Here is a 27,379-nt window from a genome sequence, read left to right on the forward strand (position 1 = left end):
AATCTCACACAAGAGTAAACTGTCTGTTCTGGACTACTACTGTGAAATATTAGGACATCCTGCTCTGATTTCACTGCAGGGTGAGAATGAACACAATAGACAGTGTGATTCTGATACTTTGAGCTCATCGCCAGACAGGCAATGTGGGGGAGGGGTGGTACAGCTAAGCTGACAGCGATAGGAGAGCTGATAGAAGGGTTTGAAATGCGACATAGCTAAACTCAGCTGTGCTGCCCAATCACCCACAGGGGCTTTGTTTAAAATAAAAAAAATCCTGCACACTTATTCCACTGTGCAGCCACAATTACATAGTGTGTCCAGTTCAACATGAAACAATTGGTGACAGGTCCTCTTTAATAAATGTTTCGACACAATGTGGCTTTGTGTAACTGGCTGTTTTACAGCCAGCTACTAGGTAGCTGTAATGTACATTAATTTATGAAGTTCTATATTACATGGGTAATGGGAAGCAATGCCCAGATTCCCATCTGCCCTGCTTACTAGAGATGAAGCATTATGTGCAATGTCGTTGGCGAACACAAGAAATTAACTTAGTTGGCTAATAAACAGCTTAAAAGGGGTTGTCTGGTCCAAATTGGTAAGTCAGCAGTCACTGTGTGACTGCAGGCTTAATGAATTCCCCCAGCGCGCACACTGTGCCCTGTGGGGATTCGCTAGTTTCTGAGTTGGGACTGGAGGGTATGTATGAGTTATACATACTTTCAGCCAGAGCCAGTCCAGTGGGTGCAGCCTCGCTTCATACACTTGTATGGAGCAAGGCTATGCCCCGACTAGTGACACGACCGTCCAGTGAGTGTGGTCTAGCTCCATACAATTTTTTTGGGCGACGCTGAGGCCACTGGCCTGAGCTCTGGCCTGGAGTATGTATAACGCATACATACCCTCCAATCCTGGGTCAGTAACTGGCGAATCCCAGCAGAGTACAGTGAATGCATTGGGGAGTTTCACAAGTCTGTAGTCACACAAAGTGACGGCAGACTTATTGATTTGGGCCGGACAACCCCATTAAAAGGAGGGAAAATGAACTTACTGTACCTAAGGTTTATTGCTTAAATTATTGATGGATCATACACTAACAGAATATCAGGGAGTCATACCTGGCTCAGAGCTACAGCACATCTGTGTATTAAAGCAGCTGACATGTTGACTTTTTGCGTGCCTTGCCCGGTACAGGAGTTTTTCTGTTAATTTGTCGTACAAGATCATAAAAAATCTGTGAATGGAAAAGAAGAAAAAAAGTAATTTGCTGGGAAAGGCAAACACGTGGATTAAATTCACTACATTTTGGGGGTCAGTCGTCAGGTATGAATGGAATTTAAAGCTTTAAAGTTTTCTGGATCATGAAGGGTTTCAATATATGAATAAGGAGGTTTGTTAACTAAAACCTTATAGTTAAAATGCAGATTCTACTTGTAAAAGTTGTATCAAACATAAATCTTCTGGCTGATCCATGTTGACAGCTGCATACAAGTCAACCAATAGTTATTGACTATCCTAACACAGGCAAACACAATAGTGATGCAGACAGTTGATTGCTAATAAGACTGTTCTATTACCATGTACAGTGCATACTCTTGTCAGAATATCTCCTGATCACATGGGCAAATGTGGTGCCAATGACATTATACAAACATACATACAAATTATTGCTAATTTGTCTGGCAAGTTTCAATGGGTCAATAGCTGGGAACAAGTGCAGCTACGAAAGCTTGTTCCCCAACTACTGGTTCGTCCAAATGGGAGACGTTTATAAGCATCCTGGGTAGGATATGTGCACAGTATATACTGTATGGGAATAAACATGCTAGAAATAGGAGGAAACCAATATGGCTAAATAAAGCTGTAAGGGGCGCAATAAGTGACAAAAAGAAAGCATTTAGAGAATTAAAGGAAGTAGGTAGCGATGAGGCATTAAATAAATACAGAAAATTAAATAAATTCTGTAAAAAGCAAATCAAGGCAGCAAAGATTGAGACAGAGACTCATTGTCAGATAGAGTAAAAATAATCCCAAAATATTCTTTAACTACATAAATAGTAAGAAACTAAAAAATGATAGTGTTGGCCCCCTTAAAAACAGTCTGGGTGAAATGGTGGATGAGGATGAGGAAACACCGGATTACGTACCGGTAATGCTCTTTTATAGAGCCACGACAGCACCCCCTTTACTTCCCACCCTATTAAGTTATTTTTATAAAAGCACGATTAAGGGTGTTTTTGGTTCTTGTAGTTAGCCATACTAAGTTAACTAATGATAAATGATGAAATCAAATTGCCTACTAAATCTGGTGGGCGGTTCCTCGCAATCTCTGTAACCCAACTGTGGGAGCGAGGGGGACCGCCCCTTTTATCTCTCCATAGGGTTTCCTGTTCCTAGGGGCGGATCCCCTCTCTCTCAAGTGGGTGCTGTCGTGGCGAAGAGAAAAAAGCCAATATGCTAAATGACTTTTTTTCAATCAGTATTTACAAAAGAAAATCCCATGGCAGACAATATGATCAGTGATAACAAAAATTCCCCATTAACCCCTTCCTGACGTCGGACAAGATAGTACGTCCGACGTCAGTTCCCCTGCTTTGATGCAGGGCTCCGCGGTGAGCCCGCATCAAAGCCGGGACATGTCAGCTGTTTTGAACAGCTGACATGTGCCTGCAATAGCGGCGGGTGAAATCGCGATTCACCCGCCGCTATTAACTAGTTAAATGCCGCTGTCAAACGCAGACAGTGGCATTTAACTACCGCATCCGGCCGGGCGGCCGGAAATGACGTCATCGCCGACCCCCGTCACATGATCGGGGGTCGGCGATGCTCCAGTATTGTAACCATAGAGGTCCTTGAGACCTCTATGGTTACTGATCGCTGGTAGCTGTGAGCGCCACCCTGTGGTCGGCACTCACAGCACACCTGATTTTCTGCTGCATAGCAGCGATCTGATGATTGCTGTTATGTAGCAGAGGCGATCGAGTTGTGCCTGCTTCTAGCCTCCCATGGAGGCTATTGAAGCATGGCAAAAGTTAAAAAAAAAAAAAAAGTGTGAAAAAAATTAAAAAAAACATAAAAGTTTAAATCACCCCCCTTTCGCCCCAATCAAAATAAATCAATACAAAAAAAATCAAACCTACACATATTTGGTATCGCCGCGTTCAGAATCGCCCGATCAATAAAAAAAAAAGCATTAACCTGATCGCTAAACGGCGTAATGAGAAAAAAATCCGAAACGCCAGAATTACGTTTTTTTGGTCGCCGTGACATTGCATTTAAATGCAATAACGGGCGATCAAAAGAACATATCTGCACCAAAATGGTATCATTAAAAACCCCAGCTTGGCACGCAAAAAAATAAGCCCTCAACCGACCCCAGATCATGAAAAATGTAGACGCTACGAGTATCGGAAAATAGCGCAATTTTTTTTTTTTTTTTTTAGCAAAGTTTGGAATTTTTTTTCACCACTTAGGTAAAAAATAACCTAGTCATGTTAGGTGTCTATGAACTCGTAATGACCTGGAGAATCATAACCTGGCAGGTCAGTTTTAGCATTTAGTGAACCTAGCAAAAAAGCCAAGCAAAAAACAAGTGTGGGATTGCACTTTTTTTGCAATTTCACCGCACTTGGAATTTTTTTCCCGTTTTCTAGTACACGACATGGTAAAACCAATGATGTCGTTCAAAAGTACAACTCGTCCCGCAAAAAATAAGCCCTCACATGGCCAAATTGACGGAAAAATAAAAAAAGTTATGGCTCTGGGAAGGAGGGGAGTGAAAAACGAATACGGAAAAACGGAAAATCCCACGGTCATGAAGGGGTTAAATGTCACCTGCTTAACCCAGCAGGAAGTACGGCGGCGTCTAAAAATCACTAAAATTGACAAATCTCCGAGCCCGGATGGGATACACCCCTGAGTACTGCAGGTACTAAGTACAGTCATTGATAGACCATTATTTTTAATCTTTAAAGACTCCATAATAACAAGGACTGTACCACAGGACTGGCGTATAGCATATGTGGTGCCAATATTCAAAAAGTGGACAAAAACTGAACTCGGTAATTATAGGCCAGTAAGCTTAACCTCTACTGTGGGTAAAATCCTGGAGGGCATTCTAAGGGATGCTATACTGGAGTATCTGAAGAGGAATAACCTCATGACCCAATACCAACATGGGTTTACTAGGGGCCGTTCATGTCAGACTAATTTGATCAGCTTCTATGAAGAGGTAAGTTCCGGACTGGACCAAGGGAACGCAGTGGACGTAGTGTATATGGACTTTTCAAAAGCTTTTGATATGGTGCCACACAAAAGGTTGATACATAAAATGAGAATAATGGGGATAGGGGAAAATATGTGTAAGTGGGTTAAGAGCTGGCTCAGGGATAGGAAACAAAGGGTGGTTATTAATGGAGCACACTCAGACTGGGTTGCGGTTAGCAGTGGGGTACCACAGGGGTCAGTATTAGGCCCTCTTCTTTTTAACATATTTATTAATGACCTTGTAGGGGGCATACAGAGCAGAATTTCAATATTTGCAGATGACACTAAACTCTGCAGGGTAATCAATACAGAGGAGGACAATTTTATATTACAGGATGATTTATGTAAACTAGAAGCTTGGGCTGACAAATGGCAAATGAGCTTTAATGGGGATAAATGTAAGGTCAGGCACTTGGGTAGAAGTAATAAGATGTATAACTATGTGCTAAATTCTAAAACTCTGGGCAAAACCGTCAATGAAAAAGACCTGGGAGTATGGGTGGATGACAAGCTCACATTTAGTGGCCAGTGTCAGGCAGCTGCTACAAAGGCAAATAAAATAATGGGATGCATTAAAAAAGGCATAGATGCTCATGAGGAGAACATAATTTTACCACTATACAAGTCACTAGTTCAACCACACTTAGAATACTGTGCACAGTTCTGGTCTCCGGTGTATAAGAAAGACATAGCTGAACTAGAGCGGGTGCAGAGAAGAGCGACCAAGGTTATTAGAGGACTGGGGGGTCTGCAATACCAAGATAGGTTATTACACTTGGGGCTATTTAGTTTGGAAAAACAAAGGCTAAGGGGTGATCTTATTTTAATGTATAAATATATGAGGGGACAGTACAAAGACCTTTCTGATCTTTTTAATCATAGACCTGAGATGGGGACAAGGGGGCATCCACTACGTCTGGAGGAAAAAAGGTTTAAGCATAATAACAGACACGGATTCTTTACTGTAAGAGCAGTGAGACTATGGAACTCTCTGCCGTATGATGTTGTAATGAGTGACTCATTGCTTAAATTTAAGAGGGGACTGGATGCCTTTCTGGAAAAGTATAATGTTACAGGTTATATATAATAGATTTCTTGATAGGGCATTGATCCAGGGAATTAGTCTGATTGCCGTGTGTGGAGTCGGGAAGGAATTTTTTTCCCCAATGTGGAGCTTACTTTTTGCCACATGGGTTTTTTTGCCTTCCTCTGGATCAACATGTTAGGGCATGTTAGGTTAGGCTATAGGTTGAACTAGATGGATTCAAAATCTTCCTTCATAACTATGAATAGAACTATGAATAGGGCAGATCTGGGACTTTTCCTACTGTTTGGAGAACTGTTTTTACCTAATCTCATGTTCTTTTCACTCATCCATATTATTGGGCAAAGATTAATATGCAATGAAAGTGGTTAATATAAAAGTAAATACCTTTGAACAAAAGATGACTAATAAAAGACCATACAAGAGTGACCAAACTGGAAAACTTTCACATCACTTGATCTGCTAACAGAGCTACAAGACCTAGCCCAATCGAGGTAAAAGGATAAAGCCGCATTTACATGTTGGTTTCCGGATTGTCTGCGAGTCTTCTAATCTGAATTTAATCTCACTTGTTTATAAGACGGCTGAGTTCAGGTCAGGGGATCCGCTGCTGGTCCATAAATCTCAATAAGTATATGGATCATGAAACAAGGACACTTGAATGCAGCCTTGCTAAAAGTAAGCAACATGGTCTTTCATCAACTGAAGACATTTGTATGGTCTTATTCAATTCTGGGGAACCATGCAGTGTATAATGCCTCACCATGTACGTTGCCAAAACATGGTAAATTAGGTCATAAATAAATAGTTCACCTCAAGAAAACCTTCGTCAAAACTGTAACATAACTTGCCACAAACGTGATCTAATGTTTACCTCGTTGACATTAATCTTGGACTTGGCAGAAGACTCCAGGAATGCACAATTGTTCCACTGTCTTGCTAGATTCTGCCCTTGCTCTTTGCCAACAACCCTTTCATCTTCCAAGTCACATTTGTTTCCAACCAAAATCATTGGCACCTAGAAATGAGAGATCGGGTTAGACATTTCATCTTATACATTGATCGTTATGCATATGAAAGAAGCACTCCCATCAGCACTTTTATCCTCTTAATCTTTTGCAGTTAATATATATTATATAGCACTGTGTTCTCTCTCTCTCTGGAACAGGAAGTACAAATTTTATCCCCGGATTTTAAAAAATGGATCCGTCGCATCAGTTTTTCAAAATGTTTGCTGGATCCGTTTTTTGCAAAATTCGCCGGATTGTGCTTGACGGTGAAAACCTGATGTGTGAAAGTAGCCTTAGCTGGATAGAAAGGCAAAATGATCAGTTGTAAGTGCACAGTGCTATATAATATGATGACTGCAATATATCAAGAGGATAAAACTGTTGAGAGTGATTCTTGAAAAAAAATGATACTAAAGGGTTACTAAAAGTTTTAATTTTCCAGAGCCACTTCTGCTTGACTTTGCCTTCAGGAAAGGGAGCAATCAGTCAAAAAAAAAGAGGCGACGCTGAGTGGGGAACAGAGCTGGAGTGACAGAGGCTTCAGCCTCATTAGCATATTCGTGCAAACACTGATTTCTCAGTAAAGGAGGATTGAATTGGCCATGTAAAGGTTCTGCTGTACGAATATTTAAAAGAGCTACATGCATATATAAATCGTTTAACCCCTTTCTGTCATTAGACGTACTATTCCGTCCATGTGGGGTGGGCCCTACTTCCCAAGGACGGAATAGTACGTCATACGCGATCGGCCGCGCTCACGGGGGGAGCGCGGCCGATCGCGGCCGGGTGTCAGCTGCATATCGCAGCTGACATCCGGCACTATGTGCCAGGAGCGGTCACGGACCGCCCCCGGCACATTAACCCCCGGCACACCGCGATCAAACATGATCGCGATGTGCCGGCGGTGCAGGGAAGCATCGCGCAGGGAGGGGGCTACCTGCGGGCTTCCCTGAGCCCCCCGCAGCAACGCGATGTGATCGCGTTGCTGCGAGGGTCTTACCTCCCTCCCTGCCTGCTCCAGACCCGGATCCAAGATGGCCGCGGATCCGGGTCCTGCAGGGAGGGAGGTGGCTTCACAGACGCCTGCTCAGAGCAGGCACTGTGAAGCAGCCTGCACTTCTCGCAGATCGGTGATCTGTCAGAGTGCTATGCAAACTGACAGATCACCGATCTGTATTGTCCCCCCCTGGGGCAAAGTAAAAAAGTTAAAAAAAAAATTCCAAATGTGTAAAAAAAAATAAAAAAAAATATTCCAAAATAATGAAAAAAAAAAAAAATATTATTCCCATAAATACATTTCTTTATCTAAATAAAATAAAAAAAACAATAAAAGTACACATATTTAGTATCGCCGCGTCCGTAACAACCCGACCAATAAAACTGGCCCACTAGTTAACCCCTTCAGTAAACACCGTAAGAAAAAAAAAAAAAAAACGAGGCAAAAAACAACGCTTTATTATCATACCGCCGAACAAAAAGTGGAATAACACGCGATCAAAAAGACTGATATAAATAACCATGGTACCGCTGAAAACGTCATCTTGTCCCGCAAAAAGCGAGCCGCCATACAGCATCATCAGCAAAAAAATAAAAAAGTTATAGTCCTGAGAATAAAGCGATACCAAAATAATTATTTTTTCTATAAAATAGTTTTTATCGTATAAAAGCGCCAAAACATAAAAAAAATGATATAAATGAGATATCGCTGTAATCGTACTGACCCGAAGAATAAAACTGCTTTATCAATTTTACCAAACGCGGAACGGTATAAACGCCTCCCCAAAAAGAAATTCATGAATAGCTGGTTTTTGATCACTCTGCCTCACAAAAATCGGAATAAAAAGCGATCAAAAAATGTCACGTGTCCGAAAATGTTACCAATAAAAACGTCAACGCATCCCGCAAAAAACAAGATCTCACATGACTCTGTGGACTCAAATATGGAAAAATTACAGCTCTCAAAATGTGGTAACGCAAAAAATATTTTTTGCAATGAAAAGCGTCTTTCAGTGTGTGACGGCTGCCAATCATAAAAATCCGCTAAAAAACCCGCTATAAAAGTAAATCAAACCCCCCTTCATCACCCCCTTAGTTAGGGAAAAATAAAAAAATTAAAAAATGTATTTATTTCCATTTTCCCATTAGGGTTAGGGTTAGGGCTAGAGTTAGGACTAGGGTTATTGCTAGGGTTAGGGCTAGTGTTACGGCTAGTGTTAGGGCTAGTGATAGGGCTAGGGTTATTGCTAGGGTTAGGGCTAGGGTTAGGGCTAGGGTTGGGGCTAGGGTTGGGGCTACAGTTATGGTTGGGGCTAAAGATAGGGTTAGGGTTTGGATTACATTTACGGTTGGGAATAGGGTTGGGTGTGTCTGGGTTAGAGGAGTGGTTAGGGTTACTGTTGGGATTAGGGTAAGGGGTGTGTTTGGATTAGGGTTTCAGTTATAATTGGGGGGTTTCCATTGTTTAGGCACATCAGGGGCTTTCCAAACGGGATATGGCATCCGATCTGAATTCCAGCCAATTCTGCGTTGAAAAAGGAAAACAGTGCTTATTCCCTTCCGAGCTCTCCCGTGTGCCCAAACAGGGGTTTACCCCAACATATGGGGTATCAGCGTACTCAGGACAAATTGGACATCATCTTTTGGGGTCCAATTTCTCCTGCTACCCTTGGGAAAATACAAAACTGGGGGCCAAAAAATAAGTTTTGTGGGAAAAAAAGGATTTTTTATTTTCACGGCTCTGCGTTGTAAACTGTAGTGAAACACTTGGGGGTTCAAAGTTCTCACAACACATCTAGATAAGTTCCTTGGGGGGGGTCTAGTTTCCAATATGGGGTCACTTGTGGGGGGTTTGTACTGTTTGGGTACATCAGGGGCTCTGCAAATGCAACGTGACGCCTGCAGACCAATCCATTTAAGTCTGCATTCCAAATGGCGCTCCTTCCCTTCCGAGCTCTGTCATGCGCCCAAACAGTGGTTCCCCCCCACATATGGGGTATCAGCATACTCAGGACAAATTTGGGCAACAAATTTTGGGGTCCAATTTATCCTGTTACCCTTGTGAAAATACAAAACTGGGGGCTAAAAAATCATTTTTGTGAAAAAAAAAAAGAATTTATTTTCACGGCTCTGCGTTATAAACTGTAGTGAAACACTTGGGGGTTCAAAGCTCTCAAAACACATCTAGATAAGTTCCTTAGGGGGTCTACTTTCCAAAATGGTGTCACTTGTGGGGGTTTTTAATGTTTAGGCACATCAGGGGCTCTGCAAACGCAACATGGCATCCCATCTTAATTCCAGTCAATTTTGCATTGAAAAGTAAAATAGCGCTCCTTCCCTTCCGAGCTCTGCTATGCGCCCAAACAGTGGTTTACCCCCACATATGGGGTATCGTCGTACTCAGGACAAATTGCACAACAATTTTTGGGGTCCAATTTCTTCTCTTACCCTTGGGAAAATAAAAAATTGGGGGCGAAAAGATCATTTTTGTGAAAAAATATGATTTTTTATTTTTACGGCTCTGCATTATAAACTTCTGTGAAGCACTTGTTGGGTCAAAGTGCTCACCACACATCTAGATAAGTTCCTTAGGGGGTCTACTTTCCAAAATGGTGTCACTTGTGGGGGGTTTCAATGTTTAGGCACATCAGGAGCTCTCCAAACGCAACATGACGTCCCATCTCAATTCCAGTCAATTTTGCATTGAAAAGTCAAATGGCGCTCCTTCCCTTCCGAGCTCTGCCCTGCGCCCAAACAATGGTTTACACCCACATATGGGGTATCAGCGTACTCAGGACAAATTGCACAACAATTTTTGGGGTCCAATTTCTTCTCTTACCTTTGGGAAAATAAAAAATTGGGGGCGAAATGATCATTTTTGTGAAAAAATATGATTTTTTATTTTTACCGCTCTGCATTATAAACTTCTGTGAAGCACTTGTTGGGTCAAAGTGCTCACCACACATCTAGATAAGTTCCTTAGGGGGTCTACTTTCCAAAATGGTGTCACTTGTGGGGGGTTTCAATGTTTAGGCACATCAGGGGCTCTCCAAATGCAACATGGCGTCCCATCTCAATTCCAGTCAATTTTGCATTGAAAAGTCAAATGGCGCTCCTTTCCTTCCGAGCTCTGCCATGCGCCCAAACAGTGGATTACCCCCACATATGGGGTATCAGCATACTCAGGACAAATTGTACAACAAATTTTGGGGTCTATTTTCTCCTGTTACCCTTGGTAAAATAAAACAAATTGGATCTGAAATAAATTTTGTGTGAAAAAAAGTTAAATGTTCATTTTTATTTAAACATTCCAAAAATTCCTGTGAAACACCTGAAGGGTTAATAAACTTCTTGAAAGTGGTTTTGAGTACCTTGAGGGGTGCAGTTTTTAGAATGGTGTCACACTTGGGTATTTTCTATCATATAGACCCCTCAAAATGACTTCAAATGAGATGTGGTCCCTAAAAAAAAATGGTGTTGTAAAAATGAGAAATTGCTGGTCAACTTTTAACCCTTATAACTCCGTCACAAAAAAAAATGTTGGTTCCAAAATTGTGCTGATGTAAAGTAGACATGTGGGAAATGTTACTTATTAAGTATTTTGCGTGACATATGTCTGTGATTTAAGGGCATAAAAATTAAAAGTTGGAAAATTGCGAAATTTTCAAAATTTTCGCCAAATATTCGTTTTTTTCACAAATAAACGCAACTTATATCGAAGAAATTTTACCACTATCATGAAGTACAATATGTCACGAGAAAACAATGTCAGAATCGCCAAGATCCGTTGAAGCGTTCCAGAGTTATAACCTCATAAAGGGACAGTGGTCAGAATTGTAAAAATTGGCCCGGTCATTAACGTGCAAACCACCCTTGGGGGTGAAGGGGTTAAAGGGAATCTGTCAGAAGGATTTCACACTGCAAAGGGAACCTGTCACCCCAAAATCGAAAATAAGCTAAGCCCACCGGCATCAGGGGCTTATCTACAGCATTCTGGAATGCTGTATATAAGCCTCCGATGTATCCTGAAAAATGAGAAAAAGGGGTTATATTATACTCACCCAGGGGAGGTCCGGTCCGATGGGCGTCGTGGTCTGGGGCCTCCCATCTTCATAGGATGACGTCCTCTTCTTGTAGTCATGCTGCGGCTCCGGTGCAGGCGTACTTTGTCTGCCCTGTTGAGGGCAGAGCAAAGTACTGCAGTGCGCAGGTGCCAGGCCTCTCTGACCTTTCCTGGCGCCTGCGCACTGCAGTACTTTGCTCTGCCCTCCACAGGACAGACAAAGTACGCCTGCGCCGGAGCCTCAGAGTGAAGACAAGAAGAGGACGTGATCGTACGAAGATAGGAGGCCCCGGACCGGACCGCGACACCCATCGGATCGGACCGCCCCCCCAGGTGAGTATAATCTAACCTCTTTTTCTCATCTTTCAGGTTACATCGGGGACTTATCTACAGAATGCTGTAGATAAGCCCCTGATGCCGGTGGGCTTAGCTCAACTTCGATTTTAGGGGTGACAGGTTCCCTTTAACCCCTTTCTGACCTTGGATGGGATAGTACGTCCGAGGTTAGATCCCCTGCTTTGATGCGGGCTCCGGTGGTGAGCCCGCATCAAAACCGGGACATATCAGCTGTTTTGAACAGCTGACAAGTGCCCGCAATAGCAGCGGGTGGAATCGCGATTCATCCGCCACTATTAAATAGTTAAATGCCGCTGTCAAATGCTGACAGCAGCATTTAACTAGCACTTCCGGCTATCGGGCAGGAAATGAGCGCATCGCTGACCCCCGTCACGTGATCGCGGCCAGCGATGCGTCGGCGGCAGCGATGCGTCGGCATAACAACTATGGTTGTTGATGCTGGATTGCTATGAGCACCACCCAGTGGTCGGCGCTCATAGCAATGCAACAATTCTGCTACATAGGAGTGATCTGATCCTATGTAGCAGAGGCAATCGAGTTGTGCCAGCTTCTAGCCTCCCATGGAGGCTACTGAAGCATGGCAAAAGTAAAAAAAAAAAAAAAAAAAAAAGTTTTAAAAAACATGAAAAAAAAAAAAGTTTAAATCACGCCCTCTTTCGCCCCACTCAAAATAAAACAATTAAAAAAATTCAAATATACACATTTGGTATTGCCGGGTTCAGTATCGCCCGACCTATCCAAAAAAAAAAAAAAAAAAGTGCGCTAAACAGCGTATCAAGAAAAACGCCAGAATTACGTTTTTTTTTGGTAGCCGCGACATTGCATTAAAATGCAATAACGGGAGATCAATAGAACGTATCTGCACCAAAATGGTATCATTAAAAACGTCAGCTCAGCACGCAAAAAAAAAAAAAAAAATTATATATATATATATATATATATATATATATATATATATATATATATATATATATATATATATATATATATATATATATATATATATATATATAGATTTTTTTTAAGCAAAGTTTGGAATTTTGTTTCACTACTTAGATAAAAAAAAACCTAGACAAGGTTGGTGTCTATGAACTTGTAACAACCTCGAGAATCAAAATGGCAGTTTTAGCATTTAGTAAACCTAGCAAAAAAGCCAAACAAAAAACAAGTGTGGGATTGCACCTTTTTTTCCCCCAATTTCACCGCACTTGGAATTTTTTTCCCGTTTTCTAGTACATGACATGGTAAGACCAAAGATGTTGTTCAAAAGTACAACTTGTGCCACAAAAAATAAGCCCTCACATGGTCATATTGACAGAAAAATAAAAAATTTATGACTCTGGGAAGGAGGGGAGCGAAAAACTAAAATACCCCATGGTCATGAAGGGGTTAATACCCTATGCACATAGAAAAGCACCATGGGATTTCTCATGCCGGCGGACTAAATTCTTAGCATATGGTCTTAGAAGGGGAATCTGTATCTCCTTGTAGTTAAGAGAACATGCAAACAACATGAACACTATGTATTCCTACTAAGGCTTCTTTCACACTTGCGTCGCTTGCTGTACGTCGCAATGCGTCGTTTTGGAGAAAAAACGCATCCTGCAAAGTTGCCCGCAGGATGTGTTTTTTCTCCATAGACTTGCATTAGCGACACATTGCGACGTATGGCCACACGTTGCATCCGTCGTGCAACGGATGCGTCATGTTGTGGCGGACTGTTGGCACAAAAAAAGTTCCATGGAACGTTTTTTTGTGCGTCGTGTCCTCCATTACCGACCGCGCATGCGCGGCCGGAACTCCGCCCCCTCCTCCCCGGACATTACAATGGGGCAGCGGATGTGTTGAAAAACTGCATCCGCTGCCCCCGTTGTTCATTATTTTCACAATGTGCGTCGGTACATCGGGCCGACGCATGGCGACGGCCCCGTACAGACGCTAGTGTGAAAGTAGCCTATCATGAACTTAATGCAAGGTGACTAGCAGAAAATGATCACTACCGTTGTTGTATAGTGAGCAAGTTAAAGGGGATGACGGGCTAACATCCATAATACACTCCCAAATATTGCAAATAGTCTACAGGAATGTAAAAGGCAGTAGAAAAGCAGCTGTAGGTAATCTGGGGTCTGTGAGACCACCCTTGCCTAAAAAAAAAGGAATGATATAAAAAAAAGAGAGAACGTTTTGATCAAAAGTTTGTAATCTCTGTAGATGAATTTTCACACACGTCCACTTTTCTCAACATAAATCTTTTTTAGTTTTTTTTAAATTCTGTGTGATATGTACATTTAATACAGGAAATGAAACTGCATTACAGGAACAGCACTGCCTATATTCACTAAGTAATATAGAAAGGATGTGGTGACAGTAGTTACACTGCCCATTTAGAAGAAACAGTCCCTTACTAGTTTATTTTGTTTTCTTTGTGAGAGTAAACAAATATTTTCCCTTATTAACTCAGCAATACAAACCTACCCGATACCCGATTGTTAGCCGTAGAGTAGAAATTAGTGTCAGCGCCATCCATCCCAGGACCAATCCTACATTATCATCTATCGCTGACGACACAGCACATGCAATATGGCCTGAAGAGTATGATGTTAGGCAGGCGTGCTGCCTCCTGTTTAATGTAAACAGAATTAGGTGTTCTTGTATCGCTGCGCTCAGATAATCCAAGGGGTTTCTGTGAGAATTAGCTCTTATCAAAGACTGAGCAGTGAAGTGGAAATTACTTAAGTGCTTCACTGTACTAAATAAAGCTTAAATACAACAGTGAAGAGGTAAAGCTCATCACTATGGAGAAAAATCATGAAAAAAAAAAAAAGTTCCTCCTACACAGCACTGAGGAACATGTGAGGACTGCATCAGACTGCTGACTATGAAGTACCGCATAACGGGCAGTCAAGAACGGATTCATAAAGTCAATCTTCTCTCAAATAGGTCATACCCAAAAGTCCTTGCTAAATACGAAGACGAATTAAAAGAGACAATAAGACATCTGCAAACTTAGCAAAAATGATACTGCAGAGAAAGTATGCAGATATCTTGATGAAAAAGGATACATGATCTGCAATTGTACAACAGAAATGAAGGTCATACTGACTACTAGTGCTACACGGACAAACCCCCCCTTTACCTTGTTATTATGTAATAACCAAGGAGACAAACCAACAATCAAACCAAAATAATTTTTAGAAATCAACATCACTATTTACAATACCTTGTAAAAAATCCATCAGCTCCCCCAATTTTGCACATTTTTGCGTTGCACCACTACATTGGTGTATTATTCACATTTGTTGCTCTTGGACCAAAGCATGTAAAATTTCTGCTTTCAGTCCAACTGGGCTTTTCTCCAGACTTTCCTGGGGGAGTGGACTTTCACCCCTCCCAGACACTGCCAATCACAGCTCAGCAGCATCTAAGACTGCTTAGTAATGTTAGCATATTGTGATTGGCAGGGTCTGGGACAGAGGGGTGTAAGCACAAACCCCTAGGGAACAATTTGAAGAAACATCTACTTGGACTGCAAGCAGAAATTTTACATGTAGAGGGCCAAAAGCAACAAACGTGAATACCTCCCTAATGGAGTGGCGCAACACATAAAAAGGATAAGAGCGGCAAAACAAGAGGAGCTTGGGGATTTTTACAAGGAATTTAAAAGGTTATTCCATCTCCAAGATCCTATCCCAATATGTAGTAGGTGTAATAAGATTATGAAATACCTTCAATTAGAAATGAAATATAGTTCTTCTGATTTGCTATGTCACTTATTCCATGTACAGGGCATTGCAGTAGCTTAGTTACCCATGGTTACGACCACTCATAGTGACAGCTAGTCGCTAGTGGTGGTAACCATGGACACCCAACTACTGCAATGCCCTGCACATGGGGTAAGTGACATAGCGAATCAGAAGACCTACACTACATTTCTAATTGGAGGTATTTGCTATTATTATATGTACTACATATTGGGATAGGAACTTAGAGATGGGAATAGCCCTTTAACTCATCCTTTTTAAAGGGAAGCGGTCATGTGTAATAGCGCTATGAACCTGCAGGTATGATACCTTGTCACAGTGCGGCACCCACACTTAAGAGCCCCGCTGCCAGGAGAAAATAAACTCCTTTGCCCAGACAGCGCAGCGTTCGGTCATAAGGGTGGTGTCGGCACCGTTTCATTTACCACTCTGTGTATAGAGAGCAGTGGCCGTAAGCGCACCCCCGGCACTGACTGACAGCTGCTCATAATTAGTGTCAGGTTACAACCATCATATATATTTTACAAGACAGGTTCCCTCTAAACAAGGGATAAGTCCTTTTTAAAACTTATTTGACATGAATATCAGACCACTGTAATAGTTGTGGATGTCATCCATGTTTTATGCTGACCCTAAACTCGCTGTAAAAAAAAAATAAAGCAAACGGTTCTCAGAATTAATCTCATGTAATGTGAAAAGAAAGCTTACTAACTCTATAAGCACTGCATTTTATAGTGGTTACTCTTATGTCACGTACACCAGAGGCCTTATATCAGTTTTGTTTTTTAAACTAAGCTGTAAAGTAGATAAAATATACGTAACAGTTCATACAAAAGCATGAATGGGTTTGGACTTGCATGTTTTATATGGAGCCTTATTAATAAAGGGACTCTGGTCCATGGAATAGCTAAAGCTGCTAATTAACCTTATAATCTGGAAAGCCATAAAGAAAAAAAAAATCGTAATTTAAGTTGCCAAGCATGTAACACATGAACAAGCAGGGTCCAAAGGAGTGAGACATGCTAATTGGTCCCTGCTCCGGTTCTGACATCCTTATGCCTAGTAGAGTATATGGAAAGGATAAATGGAAAATAAAAGTGGCCATTATAGGGAGTAAACTTAATAAACCCTGTACTCCAATGGACACTAATGCCTCCCCTTGGAAACATGCTAACTTTATATATTTAAACAGAATGTCTTATAATAAGAACACCAAACATATACCCTACTACAAAGGAGGTATTCGCCACAGACCATTGCATGCACTTAAAGAAATTATCCGTACTTCACAAAATGTAGCTTAAACCCTTTAGACAGTACACTAAAAGTATCTTCGCTTTCAGAACCAGAAAGAAAAAAAAAAATTTACTGGTTAATGGAAGGAAACACCAGGCAGGAAAAGATCTACTCTAGTAGATCTTGAGGATTGCTTAAAAGACACCAAGGTGATAAATGATGGGTTCTGTTATGGGATGCCATAAGTGTAAGTCACATAAACTGACACTAATTGCTGACTTATCGTTTTGATAGAAATCCCAAAGTCAGGACTGAAAATGAATGAAGCCAAAACATTCCATGGGTAATTCCATGGTAAGCGAGTATTCTACATTAAGGAATCTGGTCATTTTTAAACTGATTAATATTGGATGCTCACTAAAAGTTATGGTGAGTGAAAGCAGCTTTCTATGCCGTGTGTTTGGCTCTATTCAGTACGGACATCTAAAATATGCAGGAAACAGAGCTCTGAGGCTAAATCTTACATCATCAGTGTCTTTGACTCTGAGGATCTGTTCTCGGAGGTCCTGTAAATCATTAAATGTGGACTGTGCAGTTATGGAGTACACTAATGCAAAGCCTTGTCCATTCTTCATATAAAGGTCCCTCATTGCTGTGAATTGTTCCTGGGTGAAAGAAAAAAAATAAAAAGCACGTCACAATATAATCTTAAATATGCTGGCATTTTGTATGCACGCATTCTACATTACCATTACATTTATCTAATAAGAGTTTCCCAGACCAAAAGCTTTTATCAGTGGCAAACTAAACACAAAATGTCAATGCCCAGTGAGGTCTTGTAAAAGGTAAACTTCATTGACATGTTAGGATTGAAAAGAAGATTGTGACATTTTGTTAGTGACCTTTCACATGACTGTACATGAGACGCACATAGAACATACCGTTCCTGCCGTGTCTAAAATTTCGAGCATACATTGTTGACCATCAACTTCAACTTGCTGCAAAAATAAAATAGAAAAAATATGCATGTCAACCAATAATTAACATAAAACACAAAGTCTCTATGGTTACTATGTGTACCTGTATGCAATATATAAAAAGACAAAAAATACATTCCACATTATTTACATCCATGGCAGTTCTGTTCAGGGTACATTAATTGAACAAGTGTATGGAATCGAAAGGAGTTGTTTAGTTAATAAACAATTATTAAATCACACAAAATCATAATTTCCAAGATGTTGCTGTCACGTCCTTGTTATAGACTAAACTTTTGTTTTCTCCTCAGAACCTCCACTTAATGTCTCCAGGCGCTTCTTCTCACTAGGGCTGGACACAATGGGGTGGACGTTCTGAGAGAGAATCAAAAGATCAGCATGCGGTGGCAGTTACAGTTATCCATCGGTCATTTGTAACCACAGAAGAAATGTTTTTTCTAGCCGATTAAAAACAAGTTAGGCAGTATGAGATCTAACAGATTGTGCTGAAGTGTTATATACATAGATATTGAGATTTTCTATTATAAATCTTGTGCTCCTTGGATAGATCTCTGCGACCTTTCACTTCTGTCTGGAAAATTGACGTCACCACAGATTTTGCATCTTTAGTAGTGATGAGCAAATATACTCGTTACTCGAGATTTCCCGAGCACGCTCGGGGGTCCTCCGAGTATTTTTTAGTGCTCGGAAATTTAGTTTTTATTGCCGCAGCTGAATGATTTACATCTGTTAGCCAGCATAAGTACATGTGGGGGTTGCCTGGTTGCTAGGGAATCCCCACATGTACTTATGCTGGCTAACAGATGTAAATCATTCAGCTGCGGCAATAAAAACTAAAGTTCCGAGTACTAAAAAATACTTGGAGGTCACCCGAGCATGCTCAAGAAATCTCGAGTAACGAGTATATTCGCTCATCACTAATCTTTAGGCCATGTCCATAGATGACAGATATTTCCCACTGTATGTGTATAATGCATCTGCAAAATCAACAGTGATAGGAACTGCAACAATCCTCAATTATTATGCTTTGCTTATATAGCGCTATCATATTCCACAGTGCTTTATATACATCATCGCTGTCCCCAATGGGGCTCGCAATCAAGATTCCCCATCGGTATGTCTTTGGAGTGTGGGAGGAAACTGGAAAACTAAGAGGAAACCCACCCAAGCACGGGGAGAACATACAATCTCTTTGCAGATGTTGTCCTTGGTGGGATTTGAACCCAGGACCCCAGTGCTGCAAACCTACAGTGAGAATCACTGTTGAAAGACAATTCAGAAAAACTGAAGTGGTCTATGTACCATGGCTTGCAAAAGTATTCACCCCCTTGCCATTTTTCATGCTTCGCTACCGCACAACCAGGAGTTTCTTTGTTTGAGGGTTTGCATCAGTTCATGTAAAGAACATGCCTACACTTGTGAACATTTGGTTTTCTTTTATTGTGAAGCAAACAAATAAGACAATAAATGAAAACTTCAGTGTGCATAACTATTCACCCCCCAAGTCAGTACTTTGTTGAGCCTCGTTTTGCAGAAATTACAGCTCAAGTTGCTTTCGATAAGTCTCTGAGCTTTCCTCATATTGCCACTGGGATTTTTGCCTATTCCTCAAGACACACCTGCTCCATATCCTGTAAGGCTGCTTTCACACCTCAGTTTTTTGCCATCAGAAATGGATCCGTTGCAAATTGTGAAAAACTGATGGGAGGGGGAGAGAGAGACAGAGAGAGAGAGAGGGAGGGGGAGAGAGAGACACACAGAGAGAGACCAGAATGGAAAATGCAAAAAAAAAAAATCGGTGCATGCTCAATTTTAAGACCATATGTCGGATCCGGCGCCAATAGGGTTCCATTCTAGCAAAAGCCGGATCCGTCGCTGTCTCAGACACAAAAAACGTTACTATGTCTGTTTTCTCCGGCAGCTGGAAAACAAATTTTTGACAGATCTGGCGAAAAACTGATGAAACGTGAGGCCATCTGTCGCTAATACAAGTCTTTGAGAAAAAAAACGGATCCGGCAGCAACTTTTGCCAGATGCGTTTTTTTCAAAATTCGCCGGATTGTGCCTGACGGCAAAAAACTGATGTGTGAAAGCAGCCTAAGTTAGATTGTTTCCTCTGGTGAACAGCAACCTTCAAGTCTGACCACAGATTCTTATTTGGATTAAGATCCCAATCTCACTGACAGACAGAAACTGTCACTGACAGACAAACCGGTTTTGCTTAATATCTATGTATTTCGCACCATCCATCATCCCCCTCGACTCAGACCATTTACCCTGTTGCCGAAAAACATCCCCACAGCATGTCACCTCTCTAATGCCCTCCTTGCCTGGGTTCAGAGTTTTGGTGTGTGGCGCGGCCCTCTCTTGGCCGATTTGTGGTGGTACCATATTCTTTCCATTTGATAATGGATTTGATAGTGCCCTGGGGGGGATCATCAGAGATTTGGATTTTTTATTTATTTATTTTAAATAACCCAACTCTGACTTGTGATTAACAACTTTGTCTCTGACTTGTTTCAGGATCTCCTTGGTCTGCATGGTGGTGTTTGGTTAGTGATGCCTCTTGCTTTATGATGTTGCAGCCTCTGTGGCCTTTCAGAAAAGGTGTTTATACCAATAGACCTTGTGACACAGATTGCACACTTGTGAATTTTGAAGGCAATTGCTTGCACTATAATTTTTTAGGGAATTCATAGCAAAAGTGGCGATTACATATGCACATGACAATTTTAAGTTATCTGACCCTAAAAAAAATTTAATTTATGCCTATATTAGTTTCACTTCACCAACTTAGACTATTTACTGCATCAAATGCAAATTGTATTGAAAAAACATTTAACTTCATGTCGTAATGTAGCAAAGTATGTAAAATCCAAGGAGGGTGAGTAGAACACTTTCTCAAGTCATGGCAAATGTGGCTTTTTGCAGTTCCCTGCGTAGCTGATGCCTTATTGACATGCAGTGGATGACTCATGTGTGGACATAGGGTGACTTCCATTTCCCAGATAGGGTGACTTCCATTTCCCAGATAGGGGGTTTAAAGTGTATGCATGAAACATGTAGAAAGGGATGCCGTCACTAAACCTACATCCTCTGCTCTCAGGGTTATAGGGGTCTTCAGAGGTTATGATGACCAAACTGATCATCAAGGGATAGCATATCCTTGCTTATAAAGGTAGACATAGCTCTGTAAGCAGTCACATATCATCTAAAGGCACCAATATTTTTTAAAAGGAACATAGAATCTGATTTTTTTTCTAATAAAAAAAGCAAAATAAACATTTCAGCATATATTCTAAATATGTTTTATTTTTCAATTTTTTTTTTTTAAATTATTTTCTGTATGTGACCGTAGGCTAGCCATTTTGCATAACTTGCTGCTTTGAACTCTAACACACAGCAATGGCAGAGATTTGCTTTACATCAACCACACAGAAAGGTGTTTATGTCTCAAATCAGAAAAAGACCTAGTGATTTATATGAGTGTGTTGCAGGCATGCTTTGTGACCCGTGCAGGGTTCACTGCGCAGGGAGGGAGCGGGAGAGAACTGTCACAATCTCCTACTGTCTAATCTAAGTTATATAATAAGTGTTACTTATGCGGAATGCTTAGAAGAGACCACTATAAAATAAGAAGTGTCATCCAGAGATCAATGTGGTTATTTTCTGAGGACGAGGTTGGAGTACCTCGAAACATGTAGATCCACACAACAGAATTAATGTTTTTATTTTTATTAATTCTCCGTTATCCTTTGTGGGATATTGACAGCAGAGCAGAAAAGCCGTCTATCTCCATCTACTATCCTCCTGGTCCATCACCCATGGTCTGCAGTAGCTGTTCAATCTTCATTGTTGCAATTGTAACAAAACAAGGGGAGCTGCACCCTGTTTATTCATCCTTTGTATCACGGGTATCACCTTATTTGTGCTATTGCTCCCTAGTTTTTTCACCATGCTTTCAGGACATTGACATGGGAAAAATTTACATTTAAACTGCTTGTAATGCTAGTCTTTATTGAAGGCAAGTGTAGGAGTAAGGGCCCCGTCACACATAGCGATTTACCAACGATCACGACCAGCGATACGACCTGGCCGTGATCGTTGGTAAGTCGCTGTGTGGTCGCTGGGGAGCTGTCACACAGACCGCTCTCCCCAGCGACCAACGATCAGGGGAACGACTTCGGCATCGTTGAAACTGTCTTCAACGATGCCGAAGTCCCCCTGCAGCACCCGGGTAACCAGGGTAAACATCGGGTTACTAAGCGCAGGGTCGCGCTTAGTAACCCGATGTTTACCCTGGTTACCAAAAAAACCAAACAGTACATACTCGCCTTTCGGTGTCCGTCAGGTCCTTAATGACATGGCTGTTTTTGGCAATTCTGACCAGTGTCCCTTTATGAGGTAATAACTCAGGAACGCTTCAACGGATCCTAGCGGTTCTGAGACTGTTTTTTCGTGACATATTGGGCTTCATGTTAGTGGTATATTTAGGTCGATAATTTTTGCGTTTATTTGTGAAAAAAATGGAAATTTGGCTAAAATTTTGAATTTTGTGACACAAAATAGTTAATAAATAACATTTCCCACATGTCTACTTTACATCAGCACAATTTTGGAAACAAAATTTTTTTTTGTTAGGAAGTTATACGGGTTAAAATTTGACCAGCGATTTCTCATTTTTACAACGAAATTTACAAAACCATTTTTTTAGGGACCACCTCACATTTGAAGTCAGTTTCAGGGGTCTATATGGCTGAAAATTCCCAAAAGTGACACCATTCTAAAAACTGCACCCCTCAAGGTACTCAAAACCACATTCACAGCAGCAGAAGCAATATGGAAGGAAAAAAATTAACATTTAACTTTTTAGTCACAAAAATGATCTTTTAGCAACAATTTTTTTATTTTCCCAAGGGTAAAAAGGGAAACTGGACCCCAAAAGTTATTGTACAATTTGTCCTGAGTACGCCAATACCCCATATGTGAGGGGGAACCACTGTTTGGGCGCACGACATGGCTCGGAAGGGAAAGAGTGCCATTTGACTTTTTCAATGAAAATTGGCTCCAATCTTTAGCGGACACCATGTCGCGTTTGGAGAGCCCCCGTGTGCCTAAACATTGGAGCTCCCCCACAAGTGACCCCATTTTGGAAACTAGACCCCCCAAGGAGCTTATCAAGATGCATAGTGAGCACTTTGAACCCCCAGGTGCTTCACAAATTGATCCGTAAAAATGAAAAAGTAATTTTTTGTGAGAAAAAAAAAAATTTCTTTTATCCTCAATTTTTTCATTTTCACATGGGCAACAGAATAAAATGGATCCTAAAATGTGTTGGGCAATTGCTCCTGAGTACACCGATACCTCATATGTGGTAACAAACCACTGTTTGTGCACACGGCAAGGCTCGGAAGGGAAGGAGCGACTTTTGAATGAAAAATTAGCTCCAATCGTTAGCGGACACCATGTCGCGTTTGGAGAGCCCCTGTGTGCCTAAACATTGGAGCTCCCCCACATGTGACCCAATTTTGGAAACTAGACCTCCCATGGAACTAATCTAGATGTGCGGTGACCACTTTAAACCCCCAAGTGCTTCACAGAAGTTTATAACGCAGAGCTGTGAAAATAAAAAATCATTTTTCTTTCCTCAAAAATTATTTTTTAGCCCGCAATTTTTTATTTTCACAAGAGTAACAGGAGAAATTGGACCCCAAAAGTTGTCCAGTTTGTCCTGAGTACACTGATACCCCATATGTGGGGGTAAACCATTGTTTGTGCACACATCGGGGCTCGGAAGGGAAGTAGTGACTTTTGAAATGCAGACTTTGATAGAATGGTCTGCGGGCGTTACGTTGCCTTTGCAGAGCCCCTGATGTGCCTAAACAGTAGAAAACCCCCACAAGTGACCCTATTTTGGAAACTAGACCCCCCAAGGAACTTATCTAGATGTGTGGTGAGCACTTTCAACCCCCAAGTGCTTCACAGAAGTTTATAACGCAAAGCCGTGAAAATAAAAAATCATTTTTCATTCCTCAAAAATTATGTTTTATCAAGCAATTTTTTATTTTTGCAAGGGTAACAGGATAAATTGGACCCCAATAATTGTTGCCCAGTTTGTCCTGAGTATGCTGGTACCCCATATGTGGGGGTAAACCACTGTTTGGGCGCATGTCGGGGCTCGGAAGGGAGGGAGCAAGCACCATTTGACTTTTTGAACGCAAGATTGGCTGGAATCAATGGTGGCGCCATGTTGAGTTTGGAGACCCCTGATGTGCCTAAAAAGTGGAAACCCCTCAATTCTAACTCCAACACTAACCCCAACACACCCCTAATCACAACCATAACCCTAATCCCAACCCTAACCCTAAATCCCAACCCTAACCCTAATCCCAACCCTAACCACAATCCTAACCCTAACCACAATCCTAACCCTAACCACAATCCTAACCCTAACCACAATCCTAACCCCAACACACCCCTAACCATAACCCTAACTACAAGCCTAATCTTAACCCTATTTCCAACCCTAGCCCTAATTCCAACCCTAAGGCTATGTGCCCACGTTGCGGATTCGAGTGAGATTTTTCCGCACCATTTTTGAAAAATCCGCAGGTAAAAGGCACTGCGTTTTACCGCGGATTTTCAGCGTTTTTTGTGCGGATTTCACCTGCGGATTCCTATTGAAGAACAGGTGTAAAACGCTGCAGAATCCGCACAAAGAATTGACATGCTGTGAAAAATACAACAGCGTTTCCGCGCGGTATTTTCCGCACCATGGGCACAGCCGATTTGGTTTTTTATAGGTTTACATGGTACTGCAAACCTTATGGAAAACTGCTACGAATCCGCAGCATCCAAAGCGCTGCGGATCCGCAGACAAATCCGTACCGTGTGCACATAGCCTAATGCTAACCCTAACCCTAGTTCTAACCCCAATTCTAAACGTAGCCCAAACCGTAGCCCTAACCCTAGCCCTAACCCTAGTGGAGAAAAAAGAAAAAAAAATATTTTCTTTATTTTATTATTGTCCCTACCTATGGGGGTGATAAAGCCCCCCCCCCCCCCCTTTAGGTTAGGTTTTATCACAGTGATCAAAATAAAAAATATAGTAAATGACACCCCCCCCCCCGGGGGGTGTCATTTACTATATTTTTTATTTTGATCACTGTGATAAAACCTATCACAGTGATCAAAATGTACCTGGAACGAATCTGCCGGCTGGCAGATTCGGCAGGCGCACTGCGCATGTGCCTGCCATTTTGGAAGATGGCGGCGCCCATGGAGCAGACGGTCGGACACCGGGAGGCTCGGTAAGTATGAGGGAGGGGGATTGGAGCATGGGGGGGGGGGGGGGGGGATCGGAGCACGGGGGAGTGTACAGGAGAACAGGGGGAGCGGACAGGAGAACGGGGGGAGCGGACAGGAGAACGGGGGGAGCGGACAGGAGAACGGGGGGAGCGGACAGGAGAACGGGGGGAGCGGACAGGAGAACGGGGGGGAACCGACAGAAAGGGGGGAGCGGACAGGTGGACGGAGGGGAGCGGAGCACAGGACGGAGGACTGGGGAGGCGATCGGTGGCGGTGGGCACATCAGGGTTTCCAGCCAAGGCCGACGATATTGCAGCATCGGCCATGGCTAGATTGTAATATTTCACCAGTTTTCATAGGTGAAATATTACAAATCGCTCTGATTGACTGTTGAAAGTGAAACAGCCAATCAGAGCGATCGTAGCAACGGGGGGGGGAGTGAAGCCACCCCCCCTGGGCTGAAGTACCAATCCCCCTGTCCCTGTAGGTCGGGTGCAATTGGAGTTAACCCTTTCACCCGGCCTGCAGGGACGCGATCATTCTGTGACACAGCATATGCGTCACAGGTCGGATTGGCACCGACTTTCATGACGCATACGCTGTGTCACAGGTCGGGAAGGGGTTAATATAAAAATGTACATATGGTAATTGAATGATTTCTCCACCAACAAAACCACACTTCCATTACGATAGCAGTGCAACTATGTAGCCAGATGGTGTATAGAACCATGGCTCGAAAGATGCTAAGTGGTAGGGGCTTAAAAGTATTTTCTTTTAAAACATTGCAGAAAGTAATAGTCGAAATTTCCTTTTTTAAAATAGTGACAGAGCCAATTATGTACTTAATGGCCAAGCCAATTTTTACAATTCTGACCACTGTCACTGAATGAGGTAATAACTCTGGAACGCTTCAACGGATCCCACCGATTCTGAGACTGTTTTTTCGTGACATGTCGTACTTCACGCTAGTGGTAAAATTTATTTGATATGACTTGCATTTATGAAAAAAATGAAAATTAAGCAAAAATTATGCTAATTTCAAACTTAATTTTTGTACCCTTAAATCAGAGAGTCATATCACACAAAATACTTACTAAATAACATTTCCCACATGTCTTTTTTACATCAGCACAATTGTGGATGTTAGGACATTATAAGGGTTAAAAGTTGACCAGCGATTTCTCATTTTTCCAACAAAATTTACAAAAATTTTTTTTTTTTTTTTAGCGACCACATCACATTTAAATACCCAATAGTGACAAAATTCTAAAAACTGCACAAAACCACTTTTAAGAAGGGTATTAACCCCTTTACCCCCAAGGGTGGTTTGCACGTCAATGACCGGGCCAATTTTTGCAATTCTGACCACTGTCCCTTTATGAGGTTATAACTCTGGAACGCTTCAACGGATCCTGATGATTCTGACATGGTTTTCTCGTGACATATTGTACTTCATGATAGTGGTAAAATTTCTTTGATATTACTTGCGTTTGTTTGTGAAAAAAACGGAAATTTAGCGAAAATTTTGAAACTTTTGCAATTTTCCAACTTTGAATTTTTATGCCCTTAAATCACAGAGATATGTCATGTAAAATAATTAATAAGTAACATTTCCCACATGTCTACTTTACATCAGCACGATTTTGGAACCAAAAATTTTTTTTGATAGGGAGTTATAAGGGTTAAAAGTTGACCAGCAGTTTCTCGTTTTTACAACACCAATATTTTTTAGGGACCACATCACATTTGAAGTCATTTTGAGGGGTCTACATGATAGAAAATAACCAAGTGTGACACCATTCTAAAAACTGCACCCCTCAAGGTGCTCAAAACCACATTCAAGAAGTTTATTAACCCTTCAGGTGTTTTACAGGAATTTTTGGAATGTTAAAAAAAGTTAAATGTTAATTTTTTTTTTTAAACAAAAAAATTTACTTCAGCTCCAATTTGTTTTATTTTACCAAGGGTAAGAGAAGAAATTGGACCCCAAAAGTTGTTGTGCCATTTGTTCTGAGTATGCCGATACCCCACATGTGGGGGTAAACCACTGTTTGGGCGCATGGCAGAGCTCTGAAGGGAAGGAGCGCAGTTTGACTTTTCAATGCAAAATTGACTGGAATTGAGATGGGACGCCATGTTGCGTTTGGAGAGCCCCTGACGTGCCTAAACATTGAAACCCCCCACAAGTGACACCATTTTGGAAAGTAGACCCCCTAAGGAACTTATCTAGCTGTGTTTTGACAGCTTTGAACCCCTAAGTGTTTCACTACAGTTTATAATGCAGAGCCGTGAAAATAAAAATAATTTTATTTTTTTTATTTTTTTTCACAAAAATTGTA

General features: G+C 41.5%; 1 protein-coding gene across 1 annotated transcript in view; it reads right to left on the reverse strand.

The window, feature by feature from the left end:
- The window catches only part of RAP1B (RAP1B, member of RAS oncogene family), a 92,227-nt gene that overhangs the window by 2,675 nt on the left and 62,173 nt on the right, over positions 1-27,379 (reverse strand). The window contains exons 4-7 of the mRNA XM_077265240.1: positions 17,676-17,732; positions 17,259-17,399; positions 6,186-6,329; positions 1,119-1,234 (exon numbers count right to left, since the gene is read on the reverse strand). Of these exons, the coding sequence (XP_077121355.1) occupies positions 1,148-1,234; positions 6,186-6,329; positions 17,259-17,399; positions 17,676-17,732 (429 nt within the window). The 3' untranslated portion in view covers positions 1,119-1,147. The remainder of the gene's footprint in view (positions 1-1,118; positions 1,235-6,185; positions 6,330-17,258; positions 17,400-17,675; positions 17,733-27,379) is intronic.

Source organism: Ranitomeya variabilis, chromosome 5 (genome assembly GCF_051348905.1).
Source record: "Ranitomeya variabilis isolate aRanVar5 chromosome 5, aRanVar5.hap1, whole genome shotgun sequence".
Taxonomy (NCBI): domain Eukaryota; kingdom Metazoa; phylum Chordata; class Amphibia; order Anura; family Dendrobatidae; genus Ranitomeya; species Ranitomeya variabilis.